This window comes from Chiloscyllium plagiosum, chromosome 39 (assembly GCF_004010195.1).
Source record: "Chiloscyllium plagiosum isolate BGI_BamShark_2017 chromosome 39, ASM401019v2, whole genome shotgun sequence".
NCBI lineage: Eukaryota > Metazoa > Chordata > Chondrichthyes > Orectolobiformes > Hemiscylliidae > Chiloscyllium > Chiloscyllium plagiosum.
This window is the reverse complement of record NC_057748.1, coordinates 332,888-342,670: the sequence shown is the minus strand read 5'-3', so window position 1 is coordinate 342,670 and position 9,783 is coordinate 332,888. Positions and strand designations below refer to the sequence as shown.

Sequence of the window (9,783 nt, the reverse complement as noted above, 5' to 3'; positions counted from 1 at the left end):
CCCCACCCCTCCTCCCCTCTCCCTCCCATCCCCCTCCTCCTCCCTCTCCGTCTCCCCCTCTCTCTCCCTGGGGCACAGGTCCCACACACGCACTGACTCTCACTGGAAACCATTCTCTGTGTGTGACATTTTTGGTGGTGGTGTGTGTTCCTGCTTTCCACTGTTTATCCAGACTCGGTGTCCCTGGGTAAAGCTCATGTCTTGAGATCAGAAGCAGGGCCCTGTCTGATTTCTCTGGGACCACACAGTCAGGTGGCTCCCTTTATCTCAGTAACAGAGTGGGATCACTCACACAGCAGGGACCGGGGGAAGACAAAGGTAAAAAGGAGGAAGAACTGGATTGAAATGGTCCTGGAGGAGATAGTGTGAACCCAGTCAGCTTACCCTGGTGTTGGTTGTGACCTCGTGGTCAGTTATTTTTGAGACTGACTGTTTCTGCTGGTGACCCCATTGGGAGGTCAGGACTGAATCCGATTGGGAGGAAGGGAACACGGGTGTGTGTTTGTGTGGCTGGCCTGCAGAGTTGACCTTCACAGCACTGTGTCTCTCTGCAGGAGTCAATGACTGCACTGTCCAGGAAGAGCTGCAGGAGATTGAGGAGAGGGTTGAGATTTTTACGGTGGAGGAATCGAGTGAAGACCAGGAGGAGGAGCTCACTGCCCTGACAGTCTCAGCGAAGCGGAACAGAGGAACCAAGATGAAAGGTGCGAGGGATGCTGCATGTGCGTAATGGTGACGTTCCCCTCTCCTGATCTCCCTGACCCCACCCTCCACCCCCTGACTCAATCTTTCACCCCCGACCTCTCCTTTCATCCCCACCCCACCACTCTCCAAGCCCTGAACCTGCTCCCTGGATGGATTTATTAAGTTCAGTAAATACTGTCCTAACTGATCCAGTATTTCTCTGTACATCATTCCTCTCATCCTAGAGCTCTGTCTGGTGGACCTTTGCTGCACTCCCTCCATCACCAGAACATCCTTCCTCAGATGAAGAGATTATAACTGCACATAGTTAGCGAGTTTTGAGAAGATTTGTAGCTCAGGTTGAGGTTCTGGATGTAGGTTTGCTCGCTGAGCTGGAAGGTTCACTTCCAGACATTTTGTCACCCTACTAGGTAACATCTTCAGTGGGCCTCAGGTGAAGCACTGCTGATAATTCCTGCTTTCTATTTATATGTTTGGGTTTCTTTGGGTTGGTGGTGTCATTTCCTGTGGTGAAGTCACTTCCTGTTCCTTTTCTCAGGGGGTGGTAGATGTGTTTGTTGATAGACTTCCAGTTGGAATGTCATGCGTCTAGGAACAGCCAATGGGGAACTCCAAACCAGCATCTACAGGAAAACAACACATACAGACCAAATATTGAACTACAGAAGCAATCATCCCAACACCCACAAACGAAGCTGCATCAGAACATTATTTCAACAAGCCGACACAAAACGTCTGGAAATGAACCTTCCAGCTCAGCGAGCAAACCTACATCCAAAACTGCACACAGTTCCCCAGGTATGGTCTCACCAAGGGCCTGGACCGTTATAGCAAGATATCCCTACATTTTGCAATCAGACTTGGAGAAGACTGTTCCCTGATCTGAAATTGTTCTTCAAAAAGGACAACTGATACCACCCAAACCCGCCCCCCTTCCCCTGACACAGATCCTAAACAGTACTTCCCCACCCCCAGAAACAGACCCTCAATCCCCACCCCCTCCCCTCCTTGGTACAGAGTGTGAGCGCACACTCCTGTCCTGACCCAGAGCTGAACCAGACCCTGGAGTGGGGATGATCTCAGTTTCACACAACAGTTGGCCCTTGGCCCTTGTTTATTGATTGAAAGCTGCTCCATGTTTTACTTGAACGTTCTGAGCTCAGTGTGGGAAACACTGACCAAGATATCTACTCAGCACCTGCTGCCCAACATAGCCTGGAGATTTTAACATGAATCCCAGTTTTCATTAATCCCCAGCTCACAGGAACTTCAGAGAGCAAACCCAACCACAGGAGCAGATAATGACAGGGACTTAGTGAAAGGGGCACATCTCCAGGAGTGTATTACAGCAGATTAGGGAGGGGGAGGGAGGGGTGAGGATGATGGAGGGTGTGAGAGTGAGGAGGGACAGTGTGAGGGAGGGTGGGAGAGCGTGAGGGTGGAAGAGTTAGAGAGGGTGAGGGTGAGGGTGGGGGGTGCGGTGAGTGGGGGAATTCCTGAGCTTTTACCAGTTGGAAACATGGTGACCAAGACTGAAATGTTGGCTCTGTCCCGAAATATCAGAGAACAGTAAATATCAATTATCCGTTCAGCTCATTCACAAAAGAAGCTCAGTGAAGATGAGACTGAGGATGAAAAGGAGACGGATGAGGATGGGAAAGAGACAGAGGAAACTGGAAGTGTCTCTCCACAGATTCATGGCTGTGAACAGCCAGACCCATCTTCAGGGAAAACTGTGAGTCAGTTTTCATCTTCTTCATGTGTCCTGTCATTTACTTGATTATGAATGTAGAAAATATATGACCTTGATTACGTATATAGAAAATAGGGCCAAGAGGAGGCCATTCAGCCTCCCGAGCCTACACAGCAGTTTACTGCGGTCACGGTTAATCTGTTTCAGCGCTGTTTCCCTATGCTACTCCTTGATATCGGTGAGATGTCGGAACCTGTTAATCTGAGTTTTAAACAGACTCAGTGACTGAGGCTCCATACCCTCTGGGCAGAGAACTCCAACAATCTGTCCCTCTCGAAGTGAAGTCATTCCCCCTCATACCCTTGCTAACTGGCCTGCTGCTATTCTGAAGTGGGTAGACTGACTGTTTTGCAGAGTCTATAGAGTTTAGAAAGATAACCAGCAACAGATATACAATCTCCAGAGATCCCTCTTGCTGACGGTAGATCATCAGGTCCAGGGGTTTAACTACATTTAATTCCAATCATTTCTCTACTAATGCTTTTTTATTAATTAATATCATGCAGTCCTTTTGTTCACACTGGTTTTTAGGTTTTCTGTTATTTCTTGGAGGTTTTTAGTGCTTTTCTCTACGAAGACAGACACAAAATATTCGTTTAGTTTCTCTGCCATTTCTTTACAGAGTCAGAAGAATTTACACTGAGCCCACATTTGCTTGTTTTCCTCTAAACGTAGGCTTTTCACATTCACACTAAACACTTTACACTTCTCATTAATTCTCGTGAATGATTTGAAATGTTAAGTGGGGGGTTGAGCCCAGGGGGAAGGCTGGAGAAATGCAGGTTAATAATCTGAAGACTGGAAAACCCCATCGCATTCTAGTTCACTGCAGCTTGCTCTATGTGGAAGCTGTTTGTTCACTTTTCTCCACTAGTCCCTGTCTTAGGCTGTTTGTTTGATGTTTGCCAATAACACCTTGTCCCTCCTTATTCAGGAAAATCCCAGAAGTGAAAGTGTCTCAGTTAAAGTGGGAAACCTGGAGGAATTTGCTTTCAGACCTGCTCCACAAGGAACGGTTATAAAATGTCGGATCACCAGAGACAAGAAGGGGATGGACAAGGGGATGTTTCCAACCTATTACCTGCACATGGAGAGAGAGGATGAGAAAAAGGTGCCTGTTCAATTCGACACCCAGAATCATCAGCAGGAGGCTATCCCCTTCAGATCCCACCATAACCTCCACCGGACCGGGGTCAAATGGGCTGCACAGGAGGATCCCAGTGAGCCCTACCAGATTGGGCTCCCCAAACCTGATATCATCCAAACCTGTGACTAAAGGGGATGATAGTTTCACTCATCTGCTCCATTCTGGGAGTTTTCCAGTTTTATTTCCAAATTTGTTTTGATGTTGTATCTGTCTTTGAGCCTGCCTCTGAAAACCTTCCACAAGTCAGGCAGCTAATTGGTTGCCAGGCAATGGAGGATGTGAGGTGACTTTTACTGGGGAAACTGGGAAGGTGGGGAGTGTCGGGCCCCGGGGTAGAGGGTGGGGGGATATTGAGCCCAGTTTGGGGGTGAGCATCAAATCCACAGGTGTGGCGGATGAACCCAGAGGGGTGGTGGGTGATGGAGATCAAGGCCAGAGGAGTAGGGGTGGGGGTGAGTGGATCTTTCCCAGAGAGAGGAGGTGTCTAACATCCTGCTCCATCACAGCCACCTCCACCTAGAACAGGGATCAGACTTGGGTTTGTGTTCTCTGATGCCTCTGGGTGAGTTGCTGAGTCACCCAGTGAGGGAAGGGTGGGTGATACTCCCAGGTTTATCCAGGAAGGACATATCCTCTGGATTGATCGGTGGGAGGGTGGTGTGTGGTGTTGAGAGGGGGTGGTGGAAGGTTCAAATTCTTAATTCAGGCCCAGGTCAAATTCTGAGCATTGAACTATCTATCATGTGATGGTTTTTTTAGGTATTCTTGATGGCTGGGCGAAAACGCAAAAAGAGCAAAACATCGAATTATCTCATTTCGACTGACCCAACAAACCTGTCCCGCACAGGAGAGAGCTTCATTGGAAAGCTGAGGTGAGCTTCAGCTGTTGTCACTTCCCCGGGATCAGGAGTTGGGAAATTTCTGACGGTCTTTGCAGTGATTGTAACGAGGTCAGCCTGAATAATTGTTTCTAGAGGTTTCCCCCCCCACCAAGGTTGGACTGATTAGTCTGTCATTGCTTGGCTTATCCTCCGATAATTTTGAACAAGTGCACAATGTTTCCAATTCTCGAGTCCTCTGGCACCAAGGCTGAAAGTTTATACCTAATGTCTCCACTCCCTTCCTGCAACGGGCAGGTAATCCAGAGTCAAGTCTAATGCACAAGGGACAGGGGTTTAATCCCCTCCTCAGCAACTGGTGAAATTTAATCTCAAGAATAAACCTGGAATTGAAACAGTAACTGTGACCAGGAAATGATTGTTAATGCTATAAAACCCACCTGGTTCACTAATGTCGTAAAGGATTAAACAAATAACATCCCAAAAAGAGAGGGGAATACTGAGTTTAATGAGAAAGAGGTATTGAAAGAAGTTAATATTAGTAGTGAAATAGTATTGAAGGACGAACAGAATTGAAGGCAGATAAATCCCCAGGGCCTGTTATGCTTCATTCCAAAGTACTTAAGGAAGATAAATCCCCAGGGCCTGTTATGCTTCATTCCAAAGTACTTAAGGAAATGGCCAGAGAAATAGCAGAGGGGCGAGTAATCACCTTCCAAATTCTATAGATTGTGGAAGGGTTCCTCTGAATTGGAGAATGCCTAATGTAACCCCACTATTTAAGAAAGGTGGCATAGAGAAAACAATCGTAGATCGGTTAGCTTGACATTGGTAGTGGAAAAAAATGCTCGAGTTCATTAGAAAGATATAATAGCAGAACAATTGGGAAGATAGTGACAAGATCAGAAAGAATCAGCATGGATTTAACAAGGGGAAGCCATGCTTTACAAATCTGCTGGAATCATTTGAGGATGTGACTAGTGGAGTGGATAAGGGGGGAGCCAATAGATGTGATCTACTTGGATTTTCAAAATACTTTTAATAAGGACCCACATAAGAGATTCCCATGTAAGATTAAAGTGAATGGGATTGGAGGTCATGTACTGAAATGTGTAGAGAACTGGCTGGCAAAGAGAGAAAAAACAGAGTAGGAATAAATGGGTCTTTTTCCAAAAGGCAGGCAGTGACTAGTGGGGGTACTGCAGGGATCATTGCTTGGGCCGTGGCTATTCACAATATCTATTAATGACTTTGATAAGGAAACCACATGTAATATCTGCAACTTTGCAAATGATACAAAGCTGGATGAGAGGGTGATTTGAGAGCAAGATGCAGAGCTGCTTCAGTGAGATGTGGACAAGCTAAGTAGGCAAAATATCATCTGAATGGAGGCATCTTGGGAAAGAAGGAGGTGCAACAAGACCTGGGTATCCTCACACACCAGTCATTGAAAGTAAACATGCAGGGGCAGCAGGTGATGAAGCCAAATTGTATGTTGGCTTCATCATGACAGGATTTGAGTACAAGAGCCAGGAAGTCTTGCTGCAGCTGTCTAGTGCCTTGGTGAGACCACACCTGGAATACTGTGTGCAGGTTTGGCCTCCTTATCTAACGATGATATTCTGGGTAATGAGGCCGTATGATGACTTTACCAGACTGGTTCCTGGGATGGCAGGAGCGACATTTGGAGAGAGACTGGATTGTTAGGATGATATTCTCGAGTTTAGAAGAACCTAGAAAATTCTAACAGGGTAGACGCAGGAAGGATGTTCCTGAAGAGCAGGGAATCCAGAACCACGGTCACAGTCAAAGGATACGGGATTGGCTCTTTCTGACTGAGTTGAGGAGGAATGTCTTCACCCAGAGAGTGGGAACCCTGTGGAATTCTGGACCACAGACAGTGGCTGATGCAAAAACATTAAATATTTTCAAGAAGGAGGTAGATGTGTTTCTCGGGGATAAAAGGATCAAAGGAAATGGAGGAGAAAGCAGGAACAGAGACTGAGTTGGATGATCATGTTGACTGTTTGAGAAGAAATGAAGGCTGAATGGCCTTCTCCTGCTAATTCAGAAATCTGCTGTTCTTACCCAATCTCACCCTACATGTGACTCCAGATCTACTGCAATAAGGTTGACTCCTCTCTGAAACTACTCAGTTCAAGGGCAATTAGGGATGGTTAACAATGCTGGCCTTGTCAGAGACACTCATATCCTGGAAAAGCTTCCTTCAATTTCCTTGGATACATTTAATCCAATCTGGTGCCTTACCAACTCTAGGTACAGGCAGGCTACCCAATGCATCTTCCTCATCAATTTAAATCCTTCTAATCCTCCTCTGGCCCCTTGGCTTTGGTGTCTCCTTCCTCAGTAAAAGCAGATACAATGTTCTCATGTAACATCTCCATCCACCCCTACCTCCAGGTGAAAGTCCACCCTCTTTGGTCCCAAATCTGCCCTGTCTTTTTTTTATCCCCCTTTCACTGTTTCTGTGCTTATAGAATACTTTGGAACTTACCTTAGTGTTAGCTGCCAACCTCCATTCATAATCCCTCTTTGCTTCTATTATTTTTTTTTAATTTCTCCTCTGAACTTTCCGTTTTTCATCTATATTTTTGACCTGACATTTGTTGTGAGCACATTTTCTTTGGTATCTTAATTTCTGCTTCTTTTGTCACCCCGAAGTGAATCTATTTGTCTTACATTTCCATTTTGAGGGAATATACCTCAACTGTTCCTGAGCCCTCTACTCTTTGACGGTAGTCCATGGTTCAGCTATGGTTTATCCTGTGGAAGCAGGGTCTGGCAGAGCCTCCTTTCTCATTGGACGGATATAGCCTGCTGCAGAAAATATTCCTGAACTCACTCTAGGAACTCTTAATCCCCACTGCCTTCTCCACTGTGGCTTTCCCAGACTGTAGCCTATCCCTGGGGTCTGTAGTCTATACCCACAGACTGAAACCTATTCCTGGGATCTGAATTAATCTGGTAGACTTTCTCCAAACTGCTTCCCATGCATTAACATCCTTCTGTAAGTACGGCGACCAGTACAGTATACAATACTCCAGATGAGGTCACAACAGTACCCTATATAAATTGTCTCCCTAATGTTGTGTCTAACTCCCCCTACTATAATACACAACATTCATTTAGATTCTCTGGTTACTTCCTGCACCTACACATGAATGATTTGGGATTTATTTACCATGACACCAAGGTCCCTCTGTATCTCAGAGGCGTGAAACCGCTCAGCATTCAGATAATATACCTTTCTTATTTGATGATTATCAGATTAAAGTATTTCCTCATCGTATGTTACAATGTACCTACCACAACTGCTGGAAGGTACCTCCTTAACTCTCTCAGATTGCAGTCTATTCCCAAACAGAGCAGAGTCTCGCTATAATCCAAACATTCTCCTGTTGCTCATTGGCAGATCCAATGTCCTTGGGACTAAGTTCACTGTGTTTGATAATGGAGTCAATCCAGAGAAGACGCCCATGGTGCCAGAGAATGTGACTCTTCGGGAAGAGATAGTAGCTGTATGTTATGTAAGTAATTCATTCTCATCAGTTCTAACATTTCAAAGGCTGGGAGGAACAAGCTGAGGAACAGAATACAATCATTCCACTTTTCTTTCAGATGGAAATTGTGTTTGTGTTTGGAGAGTTGTCAGTACATAAAGCAGGTGAATACAGAGCTCGCTCACTCCAATATCAGCTTTTCAGACGTTTCCAGACACTATTTAACAAAGCAAAGTTCATACTCTGGGAGTTTTACACAGTGCGGATTTATAAAATAGTGTGTCTTTAAAACATTGGAGAATGTTTTGAAGGATGTTTCGTGGACATGATGTACATGACTCCTGGCAACTGCATAATGAAGTTGGTCAAGAAATGAGCAGTGACAATTGATGGTTTGACATTGAGAAGGTAAACTGTGGTGTCTGCGGGGACTATGCTGGGAGAATTACGGTTCTCAGTGATGTCTGAATCATGTGGACTTGGCTAAAGGAAACTCAAATAAACAGAAAATACCAAAGTTGCTGGAAAACTCAGCAGGTCTGGCAGCATCTGTGGAGAGAAATCAGCATTAATATTCAGGTCCGGTGATTTCAGGGGAAGGTGCCATGAGGCTGTGGGGATGTGGGAGGGAAGGAGGAGTGGACCAGGGTATCCTGGAGGGACAATCCCTGTGAAAGGCTATCAGGGGAGGGAGGGGAGGGGAATACGTGTCTGGTGGTGGTGTCTGACTGGAGGTGGCGGAATTGTTAGCTAATGATCCTCTGGATGTGAATGCCGGTGAGCTGGTAGGTGAGAACAGGGGACACCATATCACTGTTGTGAGAGGGGGGTAAGGGCCCAAATGTGGGAGATGTACTCTGCAAGGGTCTCAGTTCCTCTCTCTGTGTCCCCACCACAATGGATTTGGCCATGACATGACATTGAGCTCTTCTTCTGGTGCCTTCGGGCCTGTGAGCATTCCATTGGACAAGAGTCGTTTCTTTGTCGCAGAGGCCCCTTCACCCACCTCCAGCGCTCTCCCTCCACCCGAAGCCCTCCCTCTGGCCTTTGCCTGCACTTGACCTGTTCATGAAGAACTGTCAACATGACGTTGTTCACCTCAATTTCACTGCCTCCCCCCCCCCCCCAACTCATTCAAACCTATCTCCCTCTGAACTGACTGCACTCCATGCTTTCAGATCTAACCCTGACTTTATAAAGAAACCTGTTGACAAGGGTGGTGCTGGTTTGGTCTGGCACACTGACCACTACATTACAGCTCCAGCTCTCAGGTACCTGCTCCTATCTCCCCCAGAACCATGACCCCATGCCATTTTAACAATGAAACTCACTGACCTCATTTCATGTGGCAATCTCCCCCTCCCCCCTACTTTGCCTGAAAGATCATAGTTTCCAAAGCGCACAGACACTCTTCCACCTCCTTCCCAAAATCCACAAACAGACTGTCCAGGTAGATCCATTGTTTCTACCTGTTTCTGCCCGACAGAACTGATCTCTTCCTATCTTGATTTGATTTTTTTTACTCCCCTTGTCCAGTCCCTTCTCATTTACATCTGCGATTCTTCAGATGCTTCACACCAGTATCAGAATTTCCAGTTTGTGGACTCAAGCTGCCTCCTCTTCACCATGAACATGCTGTCCCTTTACATGTCCAAACCCCCCTCCTCCCACAACAAGACAATGGTCCCAAGGCTCTCAGCTTCTTCCTGGAAAAAATACCTCAACGGTCCCAATCCAATACCACCCTCCTCTACCTGAGCAAGCTCATCCTCACCTTGAACACTTTCTCCTTTAACTCTTCTTATTTTCTTCAGGTCA

The 9,783-nt window shown here is 46.2% G+C and overlaps 1 protein-coding gene across 1 annotated transcript in view; it reads left to right on the top strand.

The window, feature by feature from the left end:
• Nucleotides 1–8,049, top strand: part of LOC122541999 (tubby protein homolog) — an 8,774-nt gene extending 725 nt beyond the window's left edge. The window contains exons 2-6 of the mRNA XM_043679292.1: nucleotides 555–704; nucleotides 2,298–2,440; nucleotides 3,393–3,569; nucleotides 4,365–4,477; nucleotides 7,878–8,049. Of these exons, the coding sequence (XP_043535227.1) occupies nucleotides 555–704; nucleotides 2,298–2,440; nucleotides 3,393–3,569; nucleotides 4,365–4,477; nucleotides 7,878–8,049 (755 nt within the window). The remainder of the gene's footprint in view (nucleotides 1–554; nucleotides 705–2,297; nucleotides 2,441–3,392; nucleotides 3,570–4,364; nucleotides 4,478–7,877) is intronic.
• Nucleotides 8,050–9,783: the final 1,734 nt, after the last annotated feature.